Source organism: Lepidochelys kempii, chromosome 2 (assembly GCF_965140285.1).
Source record: "Lepidochelys kempii isolate rLepKem1 chromosome 2, rLepKem1.hap1, whole genome shotgun sequence".
NCBI lineage: Eukaryota > Metazoa > Chordata > Testudines > Cheloniidae > Lepidochelys > Lepidochelys kempii.
In genome coordinates this window covers 237411132-237436424 of record NC_136381.1, presented here as the reverse complement: position 1 = coordinate 237436424, position 25293 = coordinate 237411132, and the positions used below count along the sequence as shown (strand labels likewise).

Genomic DNA, 25293 nt, shown 5'->3' with positions numbered 1-25293 from the left:
GCTGTCTGGGAAGTTGAGAAAGTTGGTGAAAAGATGGGTCTTGGACTTCCATTGCAATGGAATGCTGTGAACATTGAATCTCCTTCACCTACAAGTCTCACCCTGTAGCTGATGGCTCACTTGCTCCTGAAGAACGCAGCTCCGTGACACAGATTGCTCTTTAAGTGAGGCACAACCCATGGAATAGTACAGCCCCGAGATAGGCTTTGAAGATAAGTTGCAGAATTTCAAAATCTGCTCCTTGATGCAAAGTCAGTGCCCATAGTAACCTGCATAGTAGGGTGAGCTGCACATGCTGCATCATTGAAACCTAACACCACCACAGTCACAGTACTGATCTACTTTAGCCTTGTCAGCTCTTTTCATCCAACATGGTGGAAGGGCAAAACAGGCACCGGAGCAGCGGTTGGAACATACAACTTTAAAAAGGGAAATACAGCAACATACAAAGGGAAATATTGTGATATTGTTACACTGACATGCTGTGAGACCCGTATGATTTATATACTATTCTTAAATCACGACTCCAGACAGGCTATAAAGAACAAAATGCATAGGGCAGGCGTAACTATAAAACAGGAGAGACATGCCAAGCACGATTAAATATTAGGGGCAGCAAAACCTCTGAGTGGCTGTTGTGCAAGAAATTACGAGATGGGTGGGACATGGTCACTGCCTTTTACCAAGGTCACCTTCTGTCCTAGACCTTGTGTCACCAAACAGAGCCATTTGAGAATAAAAGGTGAAAAATGTGACCACTTTCAAGCCAACAGAGCCAGAGGATGATGGCATTACAGTAATACACCTAGCTTCTAGCAAAGGAAGAGGAGTGATGTCTGTTTAGTGAAATAATGAAGCAACCATACAGTCATTCTTGGAGCAGTAGTAATTAATTCCACTGAAGTACTGTCCAGCGTTCCTTGGCTGGAGGTTTGATAACCATCACAAGTCTTAAAGAAGAAGAGAGTAAAAGTGAAAGATAGGGGAGAGATTTCATGGCTTATAGCTCCAGTTTACTACCCAAACCTCCTCTCAAGTCAGTGAAATGTATTCGTCTGATACGGAGTTAATCATTGCTTTATAATCACAGATCCAGAACAGCAAATGTCACACTTATGCCAAGTGCACAAGCTACTTATAAAAATCTCAGTAATTTTGCTATTTTATCAAACTGTAAGACAGCAAAATTGTTATATTGGTTATGAACCTAAGACCATTGCATGTCTACAAAACTGGCAAACATGTTGCATCACGTGAAATGCATTTCTTAAATAGGTTTTTAAGATTTCACACACATACACACCCCTTTCCAAATTTCTACCTAGTGATTAAAAAAATAAAATCACACAACTGAGTTGTAAAGCTCAGTCTCAGGTATTTCCATAGAACCTGGTACCACAGTACTGAAAAGCCTTTCCTGATAATGTCACTAATTACAACTGATGCTTGAATGTGACTGTTAGAGGCATGGTGGGAAAAGTCACATTCAAACATCAGTTGTAATTCGAGCTATTATCATTAAGCGTTTTCAATACTCTGATTTTTCCAGCCCACCTCTAACAATCACAAATACAGTGTGAAACAGCTTTACCCAGGTTTCTCCGAGATCCATCAGTACATGGACAGACCAATTTTTTTCCCCCCAGGAACCAAGTTTCTGAGACAAAGCTTACAACTATCACATACATACATAGAGATCCAGCTGTTACAAATGAAAAAACAGGAAACCGTTGAGAATCTCAGACCGCTTACAGTGTTAAAAGGAAGACAGAGCGACCCTCAATTTTAAAATGACCGCTTTCCTCTAGTGATTTCCTCTTGTGAGCAAATGGAGTAGCACATGAAGGATTTAAAATAGGGACAATTAAAAAAAATATAGTTAACTTTTGGTTATATAAACCAACAAAATAAATTTGTTGACTTCAAGAGTGGCAAGTTTTTCTTTTTGTTTAGTTTAAATAAACTATTAATATTATTTACCAGACAAAAAAAGAACTGTCCCTCTATTAAGTCAACTAATTACTAAAAGTTACAATTTTAGGAAATAAAGTTTGAGTGTTTCAGAAAAAAAACTTCCTTGTGGTCGAACTGAAGAAATTACAAGTTTGCCATAACAGTTGAATTTATTTACAAATTTAAGCATGGTTTATACACCTCAATTTACATAAGAGGGAAACTAGTATTCCACTTTATATCAATATACAGTGAAAGAAAAATGAAAAAGCAAAGAGCATACTAAAATGAACCTTTATTATTCCAAAAACAGATGCCAAGCATGTCATATTTGCATGTTCCTGAATGCATATTCCTAAAATACATATACATCTGTAACCAATCAGCCAAGCAGCTTGGTATACTGTTTTAGAGCAAATGTCTTGAGGTTCTTCCATACTGTACTAGGGATGTCATGGTACTAAGCTGACTGAATGAAAACAACATAGTAAATAGGAAAAAACAGAGGTATTGCAGCAATAGTTTTGAAAGGAAAGGAAAATGCATTCTCTACCAATAAAAAAAATTGAGCTAGCCCAATGTTATACTTACAACAAAATCCTGTGTTAATGCTAATTCTAAATTTAATTACCAACTTATTTCAATTTTTTCCACATTTATTGGCACTATTTTTTCACTATTTAACCTTAAATGTTAATTTTCTAAAAGCCTTCTCTCTAGGACAGAAAAAGCGTATAGTGTCTAATATTTTCTATAATTGTACAGAGAGATGCTTCTAATCGGTAAGTGTTAGTTTTCCTAAAAATTATTCCTTGGACCTGGCCGCAGCAAGATGCATATATAATGCTACTAGCAATAGTTTTTGCTTGACTATAACCTAGTTGCCAATGTTTTCTTTTAGACTTTCTTCTGGCTCTAGAATGTCTGAGTATTTATATGGATTAAAAGTTGTAGAATTTCAAGCAAAAAAAGACATTTTTATGGAACAGGTAACAGGGAATGTTTTTTAAAACAACAAGCCACTTGCTTCTGAAGTACCCTTTTTTGTTGAGTAATACTTGTCTCCTCTTGGAAGAAATCTTTCACAGGTTTATCAAAAAGCCCGTACACAATATTAGTAAAAACCAATTCAATAGTATGTCCAGCAGTATAAAAGCATGGCTATCAAATTACATCCATATATTGCCTTTATAAAGTTTGAGAGATAACCTTGTCAGGAGCACATTAGGTGTGACAGCGCAGCATTTCCCATCCCTGGCACAGTTTTGTCAGCATGAACACTACTTTTTACAGCGTGGTCCAAAGAGTTTTAAATAGGTGTATCCCATTATTGCCCACATATCGTGTTGAAAATTTTGAATCATATGCGTACATTTTATCTTTTAAGAGCAATAGAAGTGAAATTAGCAACAGTTCATCTGTTTTGGGAGCCCTGTATTTCCGTGTATTGGGGATGCACTGTGTATCCACTCATTTAACAGTTGTGTTTGTTGCATTTCTGGAGCAGAAACAGTGTTTTTTTAAAACTGTACTTTATTGGTAAACATAAAATCATTACTGTTCTGTAACTTTAGCACTTAAGGGCTCACTTTCTACAAAACTTTATACTGTACATATTAAGATGGTACCACTTCAAGCCCACATATAGCAGCATAACCAAGGAAAATATGCTTGAACATACTAGAGCATTCACTTTTCTTTTCTTCCCATTTCAACATTTGGCTGAGGTCTCCAAACAAGGTGGATTCAATCCTGAGATTTTATATTTCTGATTTCTTTTTCCTGGGGGAACTTACTTTATACCTTGTTTCTCATTCTGAACAAAGACAAAAATTAGATAATTGTAACAAAAGCTCGAGACAATGCATAATGCTAAGAAATGTTATTAATACGATGCAAACATCAGGAAGAAAAAAAGCTATGTTGCATTCGGAGACAACTGCATTGCTAGACGTACATTCTTCAAATTATCAGTTAGACTCCATAAAGGAAGTTGTTATCTCACTTCTAGTTTTTTCCCCTCTACAACTATCTGGATTTCTTTGGCATCCAAAGTCTCATACGTCAATAAAGCTTCTGCTAAATTCTTGTGTTCTTTTGCATGGGTCTTCAAGATGTTCTTTGCTCGCTCATATGAGTCCTAAAGTAAAAAGGTAAAACTTTTTTTAAAAATTCAGAACAGAAAATTTAAGAAAATGATACAAGTACATTTTTTAAAATGGTTTTCCTCATTAGATTCAATATAAACCACTCTCAGCACCCGTGAGAGATGTCCTTTCAGTTCACTCTTAAGTATAGCTTTGATCTTTCAAAGACTTAAGCACTTGAAGCATTTTATGCTTAGGATTAGAGTCCCACAGACTTCAGTGGCTCTCCTCATGTGTGTAACTTTACACCCACATTTAAGTCTTTGCAGGATCAGGATCTATGTGTGGATTGAGGAAGCAATCCTGCAGACCTGCTTTGTGCTACTTAATTTTTTTTTTCTTTTTTTTAGTAAATCTGGAAACCAAATGACTGACAAATCAGTATAAGATTCCTCAAAGATTACTATTGAACATGTCAAGTTTTAAAATCAAACACTGTGAGTTATCAGAACACAATAAAAGGGCTTAATAACATTTAAAAATACTCATATTACACAGCTTCAGATGTTGCTGTCTCTCTCAAAATGTGCCCAGGCTCCAAAGCGTGTACAATCTGAAGTTTTTTTGGTTATTTTTAAATTAAAAAGTACCTTTTATCAATTCACTTTCAGACAATTTTTTTTAATTACCTCCCAAAATATTTAAGTTATGATCCATTGAAAATAGAGGATTAGAAAGATATAGCAACACTAATCACAATGCTATAAATATCTGAATAATCTGAAAATTCCAATACACCATTTTAAATTAAACATAATAAATCTGAATCTCAAATATATCAGCACTATTAAGAGTTAGAATAATAAATTATATTGTATATAAATAAACCACCAACCATCCCTCAAAACGCTAACCAGGAAGTAAAAATTTGAAAAAACGGTAGTAGATACCCTAAATTGGAACTCTGATCTGGAATTCGCAGAATGACAAAGAATTATGTTCAATTACTTGAGGGAAAGATACAAAACAGTGTGAAAGTAACACAAAATCACCCCCTGTTCTAAAATAGGTGACTGGAAGGTATTTAGTGAAACTCCCACATTAATTCATTGGAAATTACACAGTTAAAGCAAAAAGAAAAGGAGTACTTGTGGCACCTTAGAGACCAACATACCATTCATCGGATGCATGAAGTGAGCTGTAGCTCACGAAAGCTTATGCTCAAATAAATTGGTTAGTCTCTAAGGTGCCACAAGTACTCCTTTTCTTTTGGGGAATACAGACTAACACAGCTGTTACTCTGAAACAGTTAAAGCAAAGCACCATGTGTTAACATGGAATGCATCAGGTGTGCCTGGATAACTAAACCAACCCAGCCTATGCCATACTGCTTAAACATAAACCAAATGCAAAGCTACTAACAACTCCTCAAAGGAATTCAATATGAAGAGACTGTGCGTTTTTATTCAAATTTGACTTAGCTGCACCTTTAAGAATGTTTCCATCCACAAGGTCAGACACTATATTGTATATTGCAAAGAAACCAATATAATCAGTCATTCATTATCTTTGTTCAACTCACCTCTTAAATGAGATAAGTAATTGCAGGAAACAAATCTTACCCTTAAAAGTGTTCTTATTTCCTGTTCAATTGCCGACTGGGTTTCAGGACTGAGCTTCCCTGTATCTGTGTACGTCATGACACCAAGCTAAAGAAAGAGAATAGCAAGACAAGAAAAATCCTCCATTTCAATAAAACACTGATGCTATTGCTATTTTTGTATAAATAGCATCACCCACCCGCCTATCTACCATATAGATAAGCAAACAAAATTGCTAGATAAGGTAATATATACATCCATATTAATAAATCCCACAAAAAGTCACAAGCCAAAATGAGCTATAACCTCACTTCAGGATTGTATTTCCACACAATCAAAACAAAGCTCCCTTTAAGGCTAGCCTATATAATGCTGTCTCTTTAAAAGTCTGCAAAAAACTCTTAGTTCTCTCCACCCCCTTTCCAAACCTCAGCTGAGATTTTCTTCCAAGGAATGAATCCTTAAGATTACATTATGTTTTAGAACATTTATTTTGCTACCAAAAAAAAAAAAAATCTTGTGAGCATGCATAAGCAGAAATTTGTTTGTTTAATGCAAGCGTATAAGTTGATACATCAAGTGTACAGAACTCAAAAAGAAAACTCACTGTATAAAGGTCAAAAGACAAAGCCTGCATTTCAAATTAGCCAAATCACTAGTTACTATGTCAACAGAATTTCTTGATCTCTATATAGCTTGATCTTTCATAGCTGTGTGCACATAAAAGGTACAGAATCAGAGCAATAGCTATGACTCGGTATGACTAAGATTGAATTAATATGATCTTACCTTCTCACTCATTCCAAACCTAGTCACCATCAGCTTTGCTATTTTAGTAGCATTGTCAAAGTCACTGGAAGCACCTAGATATTAAAAACAAAATTTAAGTTAGAGTCAGCTAAACCAAAGTTACATAAACTTAATATCCATTGACAGAAGATTCTTTAGCCACAGATATCAACTGACCTGTTGTGATGTGATCACTTCCAAATACGAGTTCTTCTGCTACTCTCCCTCCCATACTAACATCCATTTGTGCAAGCAGCTGGGATCTAGTTTCACTCCACCTGTCGTTTTCTGGTAGCAAAGATACCTATAAAATGTAGAACTGGTCAGACTAAAATAAAATAGAGCATAAAACAGAGCAGTGTTAGGGCTTGTGTTTTTTTCTGGATTTATTAATTTCATTTTTCAGGGGCGTTTTTTTAAGCAATTTTCGAGTTTTATATAGATGTCTAAAAATCAGGGGTTTTCAGGGTTCATTAGTATATACTGTAATGAGCAATCTCTTTGTAACATTCCTTAGTACACTTTAATGTAGTCCTGTTTCAAATTGCACTATGTTAAAGCACACTAGGGAACTTTTAGTGCACACCAGCAGGGTCTCCACGGACCTATTAAAGATCAACACATTAGTTTGCTTTAAAAATCACACCCCCCGTAGTCCACATTACTGCTCTGTGTAGACAAGGCCTAAGATACATGTAACTATTTTCAGTGTTTATTGGATAAATACCAATTTCTTTTTCTTTTTTTTTTTTTTTTTAAAAATCAGAGGTGTTTTATTGGTAAAATGTAAAATCAGAAGCCCTAAGCAACCTACAGGTTGATATACCTAAGAACCAAGATCAGGGAACTACAAAATGACTAGTAACCCCACTATTTCCTAAATGTGTGCTGAGCACAGGTCAACTTGTCTGAGGGATATAGATTCATAGATTCCAAGGCCAGAAGGAACCATTGTGATCATCTAGTCTGACCTCCTGTACAACACAGGCCTTAAACTTCCAAAATAATTCTCGTATTCCTACAACATCCCTTTTTAAAAAACATTCAATCTTGATTTATTAGTAATTTTTGTTGTCAGAAGGGGGTCATGGTCCAATGAAGTTTGAGAACCACTGCCCTATTCTATACAGATTTCACAGGAGAAACCAGTGTTTCTCAAACTGGGGGTCCTGACCCAACAGAGGGTCGGGGGGGGGGGGGGGGGAGAAGGGTCCGCAGTATTTCCACCTTTACTTCTGCATTCCTTCAGACCTGGGTGGCTGGAGAGCGGTGACTGCTAGCCAGGCGCCCAAATCTGAAGGCAGTGCCCCGCCAGCAGCAGCACAGAAGTAAGGGTAGCAATACCATACCATGCCACCCTTACTTCTGCGCTGCTGCCTTAAGTGTTGGGTCCAGACCCCTACAATTACAACACTGAAATTTCAGATTTAAATATCTGAAATCAACACCATGAAATTGACCAAAATGGACTGTGAATTTGGTAGGGCTCTAATTATTATAGATAATACCATCTCTCTCTAGTAATGGACCAATACCATTGTCAGGATTCATTTGTTTCTATTATATTTAAAAACTCCTCATTGTCCTTTACTGTGCTGGCCATAGATTTCTCCTTGTGTCCCCTATCAATTTCTACAATTCCTAACTTCTGAGTTATATTCATTACTGTCAACTTCCCCTTTCTTTAAATTTGTTTGTTTTTACAGCTGCCTCCACTTCCCCTCTAAACCAGGTTGATCTTTTAACTAGTGCAGTCTTCTTTTTCAATTGGGACTTTCTGGGCATTTAGTAAGGTGTGCTTAAATTATTTCCTAACCCAAATTAGCCCTATTAAAGCACATGTATCACTGGTCTGGACTTTATTCTGCTTGCACATTATAAACATGATCAAAGTCATGATCACTTATACCCAAGCACCCATTAATTTTTAGTTCTGTGGTCAGTTGCTCTGTTAGACCTTGCCTTAATATAGAATTCCTCAGTGTTGACTGCAACACTTGAGGATGTTTTAGTACCAACAGCATGAGACCTCCAGTATATGTCACTCAAACTGAAGTCCCCCAGTCTCAACTTTTTTTCCTTACATGTTGTAAATAGGTGCATACGGCAGTGGTCATCTTGTTCCCTAAAACTAATTTGGTGATCTATAGCACACACCAACTAATATCCCATCTTGTTCTGTACCTGTTTGGACACTGGTCCACATGCTTCCGGATCAGTGTATTACGCTAGTTTGGCTGGATATTAAAAGACAAATATACACAATAGGGAACACGTCCCTTTTTGTTCAAATAACACCCAGCTCAGATTTCAAAGGACAGGACAGAAATGCTGAAGGGGCAAGGTCTGTCCTAAAAGAAGAGCGAGCAAATTATTGAAGTTAGCAATATATTTTAGATAAAATATCTTTGGAGAAGTATTGGCTTGATACAAGGAAGTTTCTATAAAAGGCAGCTCTGCTTTTAAGCTTTCTGGGATTTTCTGGCTGTTCTAGAAGAGAAAAGGACCAGTACTAGTTCAGAATCATATCAAGACTTAATATTCCCTCCTTGCCTGTTTGAACCATTATTGATGGCTAGCTGGTTTGAAGCTAAAGAGAAGTCTGTCTCTCTAACCCAGCTATAGGAAAAAGGAACAAAGTGGAAAAAAGATTCAGAAGATTCTCTTTAAAAAGCTTATTTTTCTATCATATATACATTAGTTTATTACAGTAGTTTTGCAATATCACGACATGCCTTTTATGTCACAATGTTGCTGGGAAATTCCTTGAAAGTGCAAAAAGGTAAATAGTATAAATGTTAGGCTTATTTTTAAAAAACCTCACATGTCCAAGTGTTGGTCCTCGGGGCATGATTGTAGCTTTGTTGATTGGCATTGCATCTTTGGTATAATATGCAATTATAGCATGTCCAGATTCATGATATGCTGTGATTGTTTTGTTTTTATCGTCAATTTCTACACTTCTACGTTCAGGTCCTTAAAAACATATGAAAAGGAAGAGATTAATAAAGCTGCATAAAAGCACATGAAATTATCATTCAAACATGTTTACATACACACAACCGACATTTGAGGACTACAGTGAAATAAGAATCAAACTATTGTCATTAGATTTGTTACTGGGAGGAATTTTCAAAAAGGCTCAGTATTGGTCAAACCCCGTTCTCACTGAAGTCAATTTGACTTTAATGGGAGTAATGTGAGGCTAATTCCAAGTGCATTTGAAAATTTCAGTCCATCAAGTATAAAAGGATCGGAAGAGGTTTTTGGAATAATATATATGGCTCAGGCATCTAAGTTTTACCTCACCACATGCAACTCAAACCAAATCTTGCTCCAGGGTTCTGATAATCTACCTCCCTTCTTTACAAGGAAGAAGCATATCTCCTTTAATTGATCCTTTGCCTCCCATTTATTTTTAAATCTGACGGCATACTCCTTACTGAAACAGTCCTTGCTACAAGAAGCTTGCAGTATTAGCAAATCTCAGAAAATCTGTTTTAAACCGCGGTTAACATACTGTTAACCCTCTGATCCAGATGGGTCCTATCCAAAATTGAAGTGAACAGCAGAAGTGTACAGATACAGGTCATCCCCTTACTCCTCATCCTCCCCCAAAGCCTCAGTCATGTCACAACAGCATGCTTTACCTCAATCCAAGTATTCTCGTAACTGTATCTATGGTATAGTCTGGCTGAGTATGTTACAGACAGTGCCGTTGTTTATTTTTTGTACACTATTTGAATTTGTGAAAGATTACTGCAGTAGGTTGAAAACATGTTAATTTCTTCCTAACTTCAGCGCTTCTGAACACCCAAGCATGTTGGATATAATGATAGATGATTGCATCTAAAAGCCATTAGCCTAAATGGCCAGAGTAAGTTTCCCAATGTAGCACACTACCATACAGAGCGTTTGCTGTCAGTATCTGAACCTGCCATGGTAACTATTATAAGCTTTGACCTAACTAGATAACATTACTGTACTTGAGGCTATTACATTATTAGAATATCATTTAGGTTTGCATTTGAAAGCATCTATCTCAGGACTTTCTAATGTACCACCATTGTAATTGGTAGGCACTAACCTAAGAACATCAGTCTAACTGAGAAGAAGGTAGTTGAAACGGATAACGAAATGCAATAAATACACTCAAATACAAAATCACCACACTATCTTAAAAATAGTTAGTCTTGCATATGTAAAAGCCTACCCATGAGAATTTTGTCCTTTGAGAATTCCAGTTCCTTCATGGTTACCATATCTTTCCCATCAACAGCTGCCTTTAATGCAGCTTGATTCACAAGATTTTCTAGCTCTGCTCCAGAAAATCCTACTGTACCTCGGGCGATTATTTCTGGATCGAGAGCTGTGTGCAAAAAAGAATAGATATTGATACCACCTATTATTTCCTTGCAAAGATTTTTTTTCTGTTTATCTAACAATGTCAAAAAGGGGTTCGACATTTATATGAATGAGAATGCCTGGTTACAATAGTAAATATCTCATGTCTCTGGATTTAGACACACCTTTAACCATTGCGGATTAGAAGGAAGCTTTGCTTGGGGCAGGTTGTCCCATAACTGCCTATTGCAGGGTTTCTTGCACCTTCATCTGAGGCATCTGTTTCAGGCCACTATTGCTGACATGACAATGAACCAGATCAGGGGTTCTCAAGCTTCATTGCATCGCGACCCTTTCTGACAACAAAAATTACTTCATGATCCCAGAAGGGGGGACCAAAGCCTGAGCCCTCCCAAGCCCCGCCACCCCGGGGGAGGGCAGGGGAAAACCAAAGCCCTACCTCCCCAGGCCGGGGAGCCAAAGCCGAAGCCCAAGGGCTTCAGCCCCAGGCAGGGGGCCTGTAACCTGAGCCCTGCCACCCAGGGCTGAAGTCCTCAGGCTTGGGCTTTGCCTTTGGCACTGGGCCCCAGCAAGTCTAAGCTAGCCCTGGCGACCCCATTTTAATGGGGTCACAACCCACTTTGGGGTGGAGAACCGCTGAGCTAGATGGACCAAGAGTCTGATGGCAAAAGATGTCACCCCATGCAACTAAATATTGATACTTACATTGATCATACTTTATTTTATTAAGGTACCATTTCAGAATTTCTGTTCGACCTTTCACATCTGGCCTTGGAACTGTAACTTGCATGTCAAAGCGGCCAGGACGTATTAGAGCACTAAGAGAAAGGAAAAAGAAACTTAGTAAATAAGACATGCTTTAACATTTGAATATCAATGTTACTGACAGAGTGTTACAGCAACACATCTAATTTTCTTAATAAAATAGACATTTTGAGAAGACTTTCTCCCAGGAACACACCTCTCTCTCCACTTACCTGTACACTGCGGAAAAAGCGGATGTAGGTGTTTGTTGCTGGTTAACTTTAGATTAATAGAAATTGCTTTCTGCCATCAGGAGGTACAGTAATTTTTTTTGTATAGAATTACTACGAAAAATGTATATGCAGCTAAGGGGGTGATTCTTTACCAAGTTGTTAATGCATCATGGCAGATGGGGCACCCAGCCACCACTTTGCAAATTTTTACAATTCTTACTAGAAAACATGGTAATATTACCTATTTCCTCTAAATCAGTGGCTCTTAAATGTTACAAATTGGCCAGTCCCTACAGCTTTCCAGAGAAAAGTAACCTCAACATCATTTGTAAAATCTGAAGATTATCACAACTGCATCTAGTTACTTAAACAGCCCCCATCACTATACAATTGGAGATTTAATACACATTTGTGAAACTGGTACATAAACTTCATACTTACTTATCTAATGCTTCAGGGAAGTTTGTTGCACCAATAATAATAACTCCTTCATTAGGCTTAAAGCTTCAAAAAAAGATTTTAAAGGATATTAGTTTACAAAGTTAGATTCCTAAGCATTATGAAATTTTATTTAAAAAAAAACAAAAACCAAAAAAAAAACAAGGACTTTTTAGCTAGTTTACTACTCCTGGCTCTTCTCTGGGCCAGCTGCAGTCAATTGGCCTTTCGGAGTGTGGAGTCCAACGAGGTATGAGCCATAAAGAACATCAGAATGGCCCTATTGGGTCAGGCCAAAGGTCGATCTAGCCCAGTATCCTGTCTTCCGACAGTGGCCAGTGCCAGGTGCCCCAGAGGGAATGAACAGAACAGGTACTCAAAGTGATCCATCCCCTGTCGCTCATTCCCAGCTTCTGGCATACAAACATAGCCACATCAACCCAATGATTGTCTACAGGTCCCCTCTATCTGCCCATCCATTCCAGAAGACACAGCTCTGGAGGCAATCAATTGATAGATCATCATTAACAGGGACAAAGTGTCTTTATTTCCTAAAATGGAGCTTAAAGTTTGGTCTAAGTAATGGAAAAGGGGTACTTTTCACCCCCCAAAATCAAACCTCTGTTTTGAGAATTAAAGTAATTTAGGCTTAATCAGTAACAAAAATAGCTTTGTTAGGCTTCTGGCTTGAATGAGTTGATGTGAAACATCAGGTGCGTTTTTGTCCAACACCCTGAGTTGCACTATTACATAAAGATAGATGAAGGAACCCTTGAAACACTGTTCCTAGTTCTCAAGGTCTGTATCCCAGTGAGAACACCTGTCAAATGCATCTACTTGAATCAGAGGAAAAAGACAAAGTTAAGCAAAGCTGGTGCACATAGCCCTTCTGGCACTTACTAAGCCATTGCCCCTGGGGCTAGAGGGGAAGGGATTATTCAACCCTGCAAAGAGAAAGCAACATTTCCATCACTACTTCCCCTTTCATTGGTAGCTTTAATTCCTGCTGGAGCTCTACAGGCACTAAACCAGCTAATGCTCCAACTCAGATTTCTCATTCCCCCGCTTCATCTTTCCCGCCTTTTTCTCTCTCTTTTTTTTTTTGCACCTCCTCCATCAAGCCCATTCCCCTCCTCGCCAATTCATCTGCTTTGCCACTTCAAACTGGCCCTCTCATATACTTTCCGCCACCAGAATCCCTGGCTCTACTGTTCTTGCTGGCATAAAGTGGTGATGAAATTGGTTCTAGGTATTATTTAAATTGTATAATCTTTAATCAAATCTCAATTTTGAAGAGATTCTTAACCTTAACTTTAAGAGAGGGAATATCTCATTCAGGTGTTTGAAAAATATCAATATAGACAAAGGTTGGCTCACTACAAATGAACAAAAAAATACATACCCGTCCATTTCGGCAAGAAGTTGATTGATGGTCTGTCTTGAGTAAGGATGCATTGGAGACTCAATTCTCTTCCCGCCCACAGAATCCAACTCATCAATAAATATAACACAAGGAGCATTTGCTTTTGCTTCCCCTAACAAAGAAAATATTTTAAGAACATTTGAAATCAAAGTATTTCACATACTGAAACTAAATCCAATTTTCCCTATTATTTTAGGATTCTATTATTTCTAGTCTATTATTCCACTATTTTAGGACTCCATTTTTTTGCCAACTGTCACCAGAATTGCACTTATTTCAGTCAATGAACTAACGTATTTGGGAAAAAGTCACCAAAGATTAAGAAATTCATATTTTAGATCATATGCTCACAAAAACTGTTTTTTAGTGTCAGTAGATGTAAAATTGTGACCCATTAAAACAGAAGACATTGCCAAATTTGAGGAACTTTAAGTTGACCCACTGTATTGTACCTTATCAGCTATCTCACAGCAAAAGTTTCAAAGAATTACAGGTATTAATTAATGCTCAAAAGCGATAGTCGTGGCCTTAGAAAACTCCCCAATAATCTAACATTCAGACCACAAATGGGTGCATACATACTAAGCATCACAGGTTGGCTTTATTTTCCTTCTAAATACTATCTGTTCAGGAAAACTTGCATCTACATATATGGGAAGGTGACTTGAGCAAAAGGACAAGTGTCAAGGCAAAAAGTCAGTATTTGGCCATACCAGTTTTCATAGTGCTTTAAAGCTCACACTCAGAGGCTATTGATTGGAATAAGAAAGGGGATATTGAGATGTTAGCAACTGTATTGGCCTTAATTTGATGAGGAGAGGAAGAAGTGAATAATCCCTCAATATATTTCCTATCACAAAATATTTTCTCCAATTCTTCAGACATATGGAGATGAAAAAAGGGCACACCTTAGTCAATTCTTGCTTTTCAGTATCTTCGAGGTAAGCATCACAGAGGAACGATTCTATTAAACTTAGATTTTATAAAACCTTGCGTTATCACAACTTCAGTTTTGGCCCAAAATTAGCCTACTCTCATGATAGACAAAAATATACTAAAGACGAATTAAACTGATTAATCCAATATTAAATGGATTAAAAAAATAAAAGTTAAACCCAATTCTATTTTGAACTGAGAGGGACACAGTCAACTTGATATCTACTCAGTTTAATAAATAAACCTAACTTACACAGCACTTTTCATCGAAAAATCTCAAAGCACTTTACAAGGGAGGGAGGTATTCTCCCAGTTGTACAGACTTGGAAACTGGGGCACAGAGGTGAAGTGACTCACCCAAGGTCACTCTGCAGGTCAGTGACAGAGTCAGGAAAAGAAACCAGCTTTCCTGAGCCCCAGTCTAGTGCTCCCTCCACTAGACACATTTTACTTACTTTTTAAGGAGACAAAGTTTAAAGTAAAAGAAGTGAGTTTCAGGTACTACACCTGTGCCTAAGTCGCCTACCAGTTTGTAGTTTTACCACTTCCCCCAACTTTTAAAAAATGTTTTTTTTCCGCTTGCTGTGTGAAAGTTACAAAAAGGAGAAAATTACTATACTGTGGAAAGAATGAAACTGGCTACACACACAGTCTTGTCAAAATATTATTTATTATAGCACAGTAGCATCCACAATGTGCTAAGCACTGTACACACATTGAGGAAGACATATCCTACAACATGCACTTACATTTTAGAAAGAAAAAAAAACAGACAAAGGATAAAGGCAGGCAACACAAGGAAAGTGTCAAGCTGAAGACTGACATCTTGTTTGTTACATTTTGTTTATATTTTGTTTTATTTATATTAAAACTAAAAAAAAGTTCTTCCTTACTCATTACTAAGGTTATGATTTAGTCAGGGTATTTTTAGTAAAAGTCACGGACAGGTCAAGGGCAATAAACAAAAATTCATGGCCCGTGACTTGTACTATAAATACCTGACTAAATCCAGTCGCGGAAAATCACAGAACCCTTAACTTCCTTGACAGACACGAAACCCTACTCATTACATTTAGTAATGTTGGGACCTTGTGACAACAGCAGCTAAATAATATTTCAGACAGAATTATGATTTTAAGTGAACAGTGTCCCTTTGTCTATGAAAGACTGAGGTATTAAATAACTTACCCAGACACATTTCTACATGTGTTGGAAATAGTTTAAAATTAATGCTGACAGTTAAAAATAGTAGGTTTCTGCAGTTAATGGCCATTCATGAGTCCAGTTAGTCTCATTCATTTAAATGGAAAACTGGCCCAGAGTGGAAGTGTGTTTTGCCATGAGACATTGCTACTTTTCAGCAGCCAGGACTTTATGCAATTAACGTATGTACTCCTGACATGTTTAAATAGCATCAGCAAACACCCAACTTCAAGTGTTAAAGGAATAGAAAACAACTGAACTGAAAAATTAACTTACTAAACAGATTTCGGATACGACTGGCTCCAACACCAACGAACATCTCATCAAACTCTGACCCAGATGCGTAGTAGAATGGAACATCAGCTTCACCAGCCACAGCTCGGGCAAGAAGGGTCTTGCCTGTACCCGGTGGTCCAACTAACAAAATCCCTGAAGAAAGATTTATACCATCATAAACAAACTGTTATACAGTAGCTCTCTCATACCTTCCAAGCCTTTTAAAAAAAACCTTACAACTAGCTTCAATTATATCTTAACATTTAATTTCAAATATTGCTCAACCAAGATTTCAACATGGTTGCAGCACAGCAGGACTTAAGATTTACAGTTGATCTGTTTATACTTTGATCCACATTTGAAGCATGGAAACAGCAGATCTGAAAATTTAAAAAGAAGCATACTGCCAAATAAAATCAGAAATCTAGATACAACAATATACAATACTATCATTACTGAAATTCTACCAATGTCAACTTTTTGATAAATATATTTAGGAAAAATTGGAGTTCTGTTAGACTTGCTCAACAGTGTTGCCCTTTCTTACACTTGAGAATTTTCCCCTTTAAAAACACAATCTACTATGTAGGTTGAGTCATGGTCCTGTGACTTGTTAAATTATGAATATGATCAACAATATGATCTCTATAAAGTAGGGTGGGTCAATGAGACTCATTTAAATTTTATAGAAGATTTAAAGCCTGTCTATATGAATTAAAGAGAAAAACAAAACCGTTTAAAACATAATTATAACCTTATTTCAAATGTCAGATGAAAATAATTTGACATAAACAGAGTACAAATTCCCTTTTCCCCTGTGTAAGTGAGCAAACAACTGCCATAAATGCCATAACTTAAGGCCAGTGTATATTAGACGATTGAGCCATTGTTGAAAATGGGTTTCAGTTATGAGTGCTTCTAACCTGTTACTGAAAACAGTTCAAGTGGCAGCGCAGATGTGGCAAGCCCATTTCACACCCCTGAGATTTGGTGGTGGTCAAACTCAAGACAAGTTCCAGCAAGTATTAGGTTATACTTGCTGAAATGGTGGTAACCATTGTGTCCAGTCTAAACCATTTTCTATACCAGTTCATGGCAACAAGGAGAGGCAAGCCATTGTCAACAACTGTTCCATTTCCTAACAGACTAACTTTTAGGATGGAAAGAACCATTCCATTCTAGCCCACTAATTTCTTAAACTTTTTTTTTTTTTTTAAACTCATAGCCTTCCATTTTTTTCCCCAAGATTCTCATTTCTCACATTTGGGCTGAGACAACACAAGAGTTCTGGGGGAGTTTCAGCAAAAGTGGCTGAGCCCTTTTAAAGTTAGAGCATAAATACTGCTTCTTTTTTAAACATATTAAGATTCTTTTATTAACTCAGGTGATTTTAAGCTATAAACATACCACAGATTTAATGCTCAATGAGCACAAGTGCCTTTGATACGATCAAAATTTTGTTCACATAGAGTTACAAGTGACAAAGATAAAACACATCTACCATACACAATACCAATTTTTACTACTTAAAAAAACCTAAGTTACCTCTCATATCACAACGGGGTAGGTAGGACTCTTGGCATCGTATAGATGATATATGCTACACTGTAGCTGTGTAACACACTGGTGTAGTTTGAAAAGTCAAAATGGCTGAGAACTTAATATCTGGATGATGATGGACAGCAAAGCCCAGTGAGGACTGAATCTAGTCATATTCTAAACAAAGAGTTTGCAACCATTCTGGTAGCTGTATCCATTGCTTCACACTGACTCAGACATTCAAGGCTTCAACGTGACATTTCAGAAATCTTATTATATAAATTAGACAACGTTCTTACCTTTTGGAAGTTTACCTCCCAGGACAGTAAATTTCTGTGGATTTTTCAAGAATTCTACAACTTCCTGTAATTCCTGCTTTGCTTCTTCCACCTACACATTAAAATATGCCAGGAAATGTGACAAAGTAGTTATAAAAGATTGCAGCTATTTTGATACAGTTACAAATAATTGTGGACAAAAAATGTGGAAGTAGTCCGTGCTAGGAACATGAGTAGATATGTTCAGATTGCAGCAACTGCTCACACAAAACAATGGACTAGGAAAATGCATTAAATGCAGTGTAGACCTTAATGCTTCAAAAAGAAAGCATAATATTTTATATTGTCCTCATGATACAAAAAATAAAAACAACCAAATTCTATAACAAAGTGGAGTATTACTGAAGTTAATGGCCAAGTTTTCTCCAATGAGACTATCACAACTATTTATTTCAGATAAATCAAAAATTTTTGCAGTAGAGATTCAACAGGAATTTAGAGTGCAGGCAAATAACTAGCCATTGAAATAGTTCCCTATTAAGAAGATTAGGGGAATCAGAAACAAATGCCTTCTGACGTTTTAAGCACCTAGAGTAGCCTTCTTCAGTGGTAATTCTGGCTTAGTAGAGACTGTGCTGTCCTTAAGCATTCATTCCCAACATCTGGTAATACTTGAAGCTTGTGGATGCAGACACGTCACTCACCACAGTGGCAACAAAAATATACTTATGCTTGGCTACTACAGTTTGAGAACGTTAGTTTGTGAAATAATCTATTCCAGGCACCAGGAAGATAGAACATACACCACGGACTTCCCCCTCAACCCATATTGCCTACAGAAAACAAAAATCAGTTGGCAGCTACTTACCTGGACTCTAAAACCTTGTTGCCTCTCTACTAACTATAGAACAATTTGGAAATGCAATGCTGGTCTTCATTTCCTTGCTTTTCTAGGTTTATGATTCATTCACAGTGCAGACCTAATTCTATCATTCTATAGCCAGTCCTATAAAAACAAGACTTTTAGCCATGGGCTACCACTTTTAGGAAATACCTGCAAGAACCCATAATTTATCAGGTTCTCAGTTTGGCAACAAGCGATCCACGCAAAGCTAATTTTTTAACTTACCCCTTTAACATGTTCAAAGGTGACATTTTTCATCTGAATAGGATCAACTGCTGCATCAAGCCCAGATGTTGTCCGAAAGCGTACTGCAGGCAAACCAGAAGGGGGGATGTTTCAGTATACAAGATGCCATTTAATTCCAAGACTACATATATTATATTTTTAATGGATATGCACAGTTAATCTGCCTGTGTTATGCCATCCATATCTTTTTTTGAGAGCAATGTTTCCATTCACAAGTGTCCAGCTATAATAAATATTTTAATAGCTTCATTTTGTAGAACAATTAAGGTTTAGATTTTTTCCACATATATTTAATAGCTATATGAACTGAATTCAGTGGTTATGAAAGAGATTAACCAATTGCTTTTTGGTTCATTTTAGAGATCATTCCTCCACAGCTCAGGAAGAAGTCCTGTCTCCACAAAAAATATACATGGGTAGTTGTACAAACTTCCCCACAATGCCACAACAATGAATCTCACCTCTGTTCCAGAGGGATCACCCCTAAATATGGAACTGTAGTCCAATATTGACACATTCAGCCTTTGGCCATTCAGATGAAATAGCTAACAAGCATAAATTTATGATGGCGCTTTTGGCAACATAAGCACCTGGTCACTAGAAGCTAGGCGAGATCACATGAGAGCCACCAAATGGCAAGAAGTCTTTTTCTCACTACTGACCTGAATGAGAACAGATCGACCTAAATTCTGGGTCGCATTACTTATTCGGCTCCCTCCACTCTCATTTGCAAGAGTTTTGTCAAGAATTGACAGAGTATCAGAGTAAGAAAAAAAAATTACTTTACACATTTGTAGTTATCTTTTGAAGTGCTGAATGCAAAAGCAATAAATATTGCTTAAATTCCTTTGGTATTTTGAAACCAATCACAATACACTAAATAATCACAATACAAAGTACAATACACATTCTACTTAGTGTTCAACCTGAACACAAAGAAACTGAGTAAAGCGAAAGGTTAAAGGAATGAAAAGTTAACAAACCAGTATCAGAAAAGGAGCCTTTACCAGATAAAAATGGGGTTTTTGACAAGCCATAAATACCAAGCAGTAACAAAACAAGAAGAAAAAGACGTGTTCGTCTTAACGAATCTGTAAAAGAAAAAAAAATTTTTTTAAATAGGAAGAAATAAACTACTTACCAAAAAACAGAATGTGATGGTATTACGGTAAAGCAGCTTACCATTTGTTCTTTGTGTCAGTGCCTGTGCTTTCAAAAAGCCCTCAGCAAAACCAGTTTTAAATGCATCTTGATGAGCTTCAGGTACATTTTTTGTTTTCACTAACTTGTCTAAGCTTTCAACATCAGATCCTCGGTCTCTCAAAAGGAGTCCCTAAACATACATTGCACACTAATATTAATTTGTATTCATTTTGATAGAGAGCCAGTTTTCATGCAGAGCAAAAACGATAGTGAATTGGCTTCCTGACGTGCAAGTTTTTCAGTGAGGAACTGTCAGACATTAGCAATATTCATTTGTTTTCAGTTTACAAAACGTTATACAGTAGAACCTCAGAGTTACAAACACCTTGGGAATGGAGGTTGTTTGTAACTCTGAAATGTTTGTAACTTGGAACAAAAAATGTTATGGCTCTTCTTTCAAAAGTTTACAACTGAACATTAACTTAATACAGCTTTGAAACTTTACTATGCAGAAGAAAAATACTGCTTTTAACCATCTTGAAACAAGAACAGAAACAGGTTCCTTACCTTGTCAAATCACTTGTTTTTTTAAACTCCCCCCCCCTTTTTTTTTAGTAGTTTGCATTTAACACAATACTGTATTTGAGAGGTTTTGTTTTTGTTTTCATTTTTGTGTCTCTGCTGCCTGCTTGCATACTTCCGGTTCCAAATGAGGTGTGCAGTTGACTGGTCAGTTCATAACTCTGGTGTTTGTAAATCTGAGGTTCTACTATACAGGGCATCCGTGACAGAGTAGCTATTCCAATAACAAAATTTACTGGCTACTCCAAGATCTGGGTCACTGGGTTTACTGCATTAGATTTCCGCAAGTTAGCTTTAACTCAGGAAGACGCATCCTGTTCAGGTAAGCATGCTACAACGTTAAAAAGACATCAGCCACCAAAGTAGCTATTCTTAAAGCAGTAGCCAAGTTACAACTGCTATAGTACAAAAAAGCACCATTTATAAGTGAAACCACTCACTGAATTTCTACATTTAGGAGTGCTTCACTGGTCTCCAAGATTATTTTGTAATTTATTTTAAAAATAAAGTCAGAAGCAAAATATTTTATTTTGGAATTAAACATTTACTCTTTTAGGTTTTCAACCTGCCATCATTACAAGATGTAATAGATTTGGGGATCCTTATATCAGCAATAGTAGAGCAAGTCCTGGATGCAGGATTAAGGAGGGGGAAATGGAATCCTTTCAATTCATTCAAGTTATAAGATCTAGGAAGATTTTCCTTTCAATAAGTGAGAACATTACTGATTATTCAGTAATGAAATGTCATGAGTTAAGTCTTCAATTTCTTCACAGTAGTCATGATCTCAAAAATGTAGCTCTTTGTACTTGCCTTTACAAATGAAGGGGACACATTTTCTGTTTCTGGAAATCGTTCAGATGTCGACTGCAGACGTCTTGCTCTTGATTTCAAAGTCTTAAAACCCCGAGACTGTATGAAAACTTAAACAAAAACACTTTCCTTTAACATCATATTTCCTCTTTAAGCAGAGAAGGAATTTGTCAAAAAAATCAAGGTTACACCATATTTGTAGGTTCTTCCTCTGTCTTATTTCTCCAAAGCCTCTTACAAATGATTCTCTTTGTTTTTATTATTTATGCAATAAATATATAAGCGACTATACTAAAGGTGCTGGGTGACAAGAATAAATCACTAGTCACTTCAATTAGTCTTAAAGTTTTATCTGAGCCTTTGAATGGCTACACTCACTCCAAAAAGCCTCTTGCAACCCAAGTTCCCCAATTAACACTAAAATCGTTCTGAATCCCTCAGCATATTTAATTAAATGAACTGCAATCCTACTACAAAACCAAAGGAGAGCGACACAAGTTACATCTTAAAGCTCACTAGCACTAACGTCAGATTGAATTTACTTATTTGACTTAAAAGATGAGGGGGTATAGGTCCTCTTCAATAACATAACTTAAGAATTTCACACCTTAAAGCAAGGTCTATTAATGATGTCATATTTATTGACTTTACCAAGAAACCATGTTTCTAAAGATCTCTTCTGATTTAACACCCCAAAAACTCGTAAGAATAGAAAGCCCTTAGGATGACTTTTTTAAAAAGTAAAGTACCAAATTCAAGTAAGTTTGCCAATATTTGCTGAATGCCCCCTTTACTCAAACTAAGTAGAATTTCCCAGGGGAAAAAAAAAACATGATGCAAGTTAAAAACAAATTAACTGATCTCATGAGGTAGTTTCTTGCTTCATACCTGGCCAGCGCTGAAGGTCTGAACACACACGCTGGAGGGGACTAGGATGCTGTCTGTATAAGTAAGAGGTGCGTAAAGTTCTAAAGACATCCATGAAACCTAGAAAAAAAGATTCAACAACATAAGCATGATTTCCATTTTACGTACATGATATTTCACACTAGACTTTTTACTTAGACTAAATTATTCTTAATTATGTTGAATCCAAATGTCTACTTTATTTATATCTGGTCACTTGAAGTTCCAGCACAGAATAATAAAGAAACCATTACTAACAACATATAGTGGGAATTACTGAATTTCCTCATTTTGGACACTTTCTCAGTACGCTAGAATCCTTTTTATTAGAACTTCCAGGTGAAAACAAATATTCCAGCTAAGACTCGGGATCCTGCAACTGCACAGGAAAATCCCAGTTAACTGGACTCTCACAAGATTTCTGTGTTGAGACTCATTTCATGAATGGATTTAAAAATAAGGTATGTACAAAGCATTAAGACATTTTAAGATGACACTAAGATATATTTGATTTATTTAATAGTTGCAGTATAGCATGGAGGCAACAAGAAGTGGAAAAGGGACAACACAGCAGGAAATGCGTCAGCAAATACCATTTCAAAAATGTTACCTATTGTGAATAGATAGCATACCACAAGCATGTCACATATCCATTGTTCAAAATAGCGCTACTCAGACTGAGGTTCACAAGCCACAAGTGACTCTTTAATGTGTTTTCTGCCGCTTTTTGCGACACATGATTTTAAAACAATGTGTGATTTAATTATTAACCAATCAGAATGCTTTTACTATATTATTTTATAGGTTAATAATACTTGGTCAGTCATTTTGCTGTGAGAATTTTACATACATAAAAAATATATAGTAAATGAAACAATGAATTCACACTACTGTGGCTCTTTGCGGTAGCGCTGAACGCTAATTTAACTTCTGAAGCACTGAGATCTGAGTATCGCTGGTTTAGTGTCAATGAAATGCATTGTACTGCTAAGAAACTGATTTCAACATCTCCATTAGGCAGGCTTCAAAGGTGGCACAGATATGGTCCACAAAATGATGATTCAGGGGACCATGAAGCCAAATATATATTTGTAAGCACATGTTCAAAGAAGATATTTATATAAATTGGTTAAATCTAAGGATCATTCTGGGCCATCTTCTTAAATGTAACTGAAGGGTATATTAAAATACAAAAAACGCTTATATTAATGAAACATTAAGGTAACGTTTTAAATGCTCAAAAGCCTGGAAATGCAAAAGTTAGAGTTAAATGTACAACCTTAATTGTGCACCCTTGTATGTATGTATGTATGTATTACTATACAATCTTTAATTATGAGCACATATATAAATGAAGTTGTAATAAGATGCAAGAGTAACAGCGAAAAGCAGTGTGAGCTGGCATCCCGCATAAGTGTTTACAATTGTGGAACTTTCAAAGCTCGTTGTCAGCAGTACTTCATTAACACAGCTAAATTAAAAACACTCTGGTAAAGAAATTACACTTAAAACTCAGGAAAAGTTTTGTAATACTTAGGCTGATTCCACCTAATTCTCAATTTTGGTATCCAAAGCCCTTAGGCAACTTTACAAATCTTAGCCTTAAAGTTTAAGAAATAAGTAAGGATAAATCACTAAAAAGCTAACTAAACTTCTACATAAGATAGTAAAATATTTCATCTTGAATCTTGGTGGTTTATTTCAGTGACATAAGGACATGCTGTTCAACAGAACTTCTACAATAAAATATACTCTGCTTTCAGCTGTTACAATGAGCTTGCTTCAGTCCTGAAGCAGTTTCTACTATTCTAAGATTTCTTTCCCCTACACTGGAGTTTTAGCAGCTCTTCAGCCTGTGGCAGGGCTCCTCTCCCACCAATAGCTCTACCCAGGGCACGTCTACACTATAAACTTAAGTTGACCTATGTTAAATAAACTTACAGCCACCGCAACTGTGGTGGTTCATGTCCACACTGCCCTTCTGTCAGTGGTGCATGTCCTGGAGCGCTTCCACCAACTTAAGAGGGGCAATGTGATGGGGTGAGAGCCAGGGCTCTCAGCTCTGCACACAGCTCCCCGCCAGGAGCCCAGCTCCTCCCTACCCCCTACTGGAAATGGGGACGCCACACTGGGCTTCTCAGCTCCCTGCTGGGAGCCAGGCAGCTGCACTGCGCTCCAGGCACAGAGCTCCCCACTCGGTGCAGCCACGCTCCCAGTGGGGAGCAGGGAGTCAAAAGCCCAGGGGGGCAGTCCAGATGTGAGCAGGGAGCTGTGAACCCGGACGGCAGCCCAGCAGGGAGTGGGGAGCCAGGACCGCAGGACTCCCTGTGGGGAGCCTGGGCGGCAGCCTGAGCAACACCCTGGGTTGGAGCAGACTGGGCAGCAGCCGAGCTGGGAGCTGCCTTTCTTGTCAATTCACAGCTCAAGCAGAGCCTTGAAACTGACAATGACTGTCAATAGATGTAAGTAATACAGCGTCTACAGGGACACTGTGTCGCCCTAACTACACCAACGTAAGCTCTACGCCTCTTGTGGAGGTACCATATCAGCGTACTAGAGCACTTACATGGGCAGGAGCAAGGCTGTAATATGTACACTGACATAATTAGGTCAATGTAAGCTGCCTTACATCGACCTAATGCTGTTGTGTAATCAGGCCTCTGTCACCCTAAGTGAAAAGATCAATCTTATGAACTGGACTTTCATAGCTCTGAAGACTCCCAAAAACCTTTGTAACGCTCCCCTTTCAACCGGGGACTTGTCTCTGCAAGTTATTTCTCCCATTTATACCAACTCAGGATGCAGTTCCTTTAGTACTTCTGTTCTGAGGCTAG

At 37.3% G+C, this 25293-nt stretch overlaps 1 protein-coding gene across 6 annotated transcripts in view; it reads right to left on the bottom strand.

Annotated features, from left to right (window-relative positions):
* Window positions 1–2233: 2233 nt before the first annotated feature.
* YME1L1 (YME1 like 1 ATPase) overlaps window positions 2234–25293 on the bottom strand; it is a 31541-nt gene continuing 8481 nt past the window's right edge. For 2 of the 6 annotated variants that reach the window (XM_073334332.2, XM_073334328.1), the window contains exons 4-19: window positions 22442–22540; window positions 21554–21663; window positions 20198–20348; window positions 19999–20106; window positions 18995–19077; window positions 17887–17977; window positions 16049–16201; window positions 13613–13745; window positions 12214–12276; window positions 11501–11613; window positions 10644–10799; window positions 9255–9406; window positions 6608–6734; window positions 6431–6504; window positions 5663–5749; window positions 2234–4093 (exon numbers count right to left, since the gene is read on the bottom strand). In XM_073334332.2, coding sequence (XP_073190433.1) covers window positions 3950–4093; window positions 5663–5749; window positions 6431–6504; window positions 6608–6734; window positions 9255–9406; window positions 10644–10799; window positions 11501–11613; window positions 12214–12276; window positions 13613–13745; window positions 16049–16201; window positions 17887–17977; window positions 18995–19077; window positions 19999–20106; window positions 20198–20348; window positions 21554–21663; window positions 22442–22540 — 1844 coding nt within the window. In that variant the 3' untranslated portion in view covers window positions 2234–3949. Of the gene's footprint in view, window positions 4094–5662; window positions 5750–6430; window positions 6505–6607; window positions 6759–9254; window positions 9407–10643; window positions 10800–11500; window positions 11614–12213; window positions 12277–13612; window positions 13746–16048; window positions 16202–17886; window positions 17978–18994; window positions 19078–19998; window positions 20107–20197; window positions 20349–21553; window positions 21664–22441; window positions 22541–25293 lie in introns of those variants that run through there. The other 4 variants (XM_073334333.2, XM_073334331.1, XM_073334330.1 and 1 more) reach the window with 3 other exon arrangements.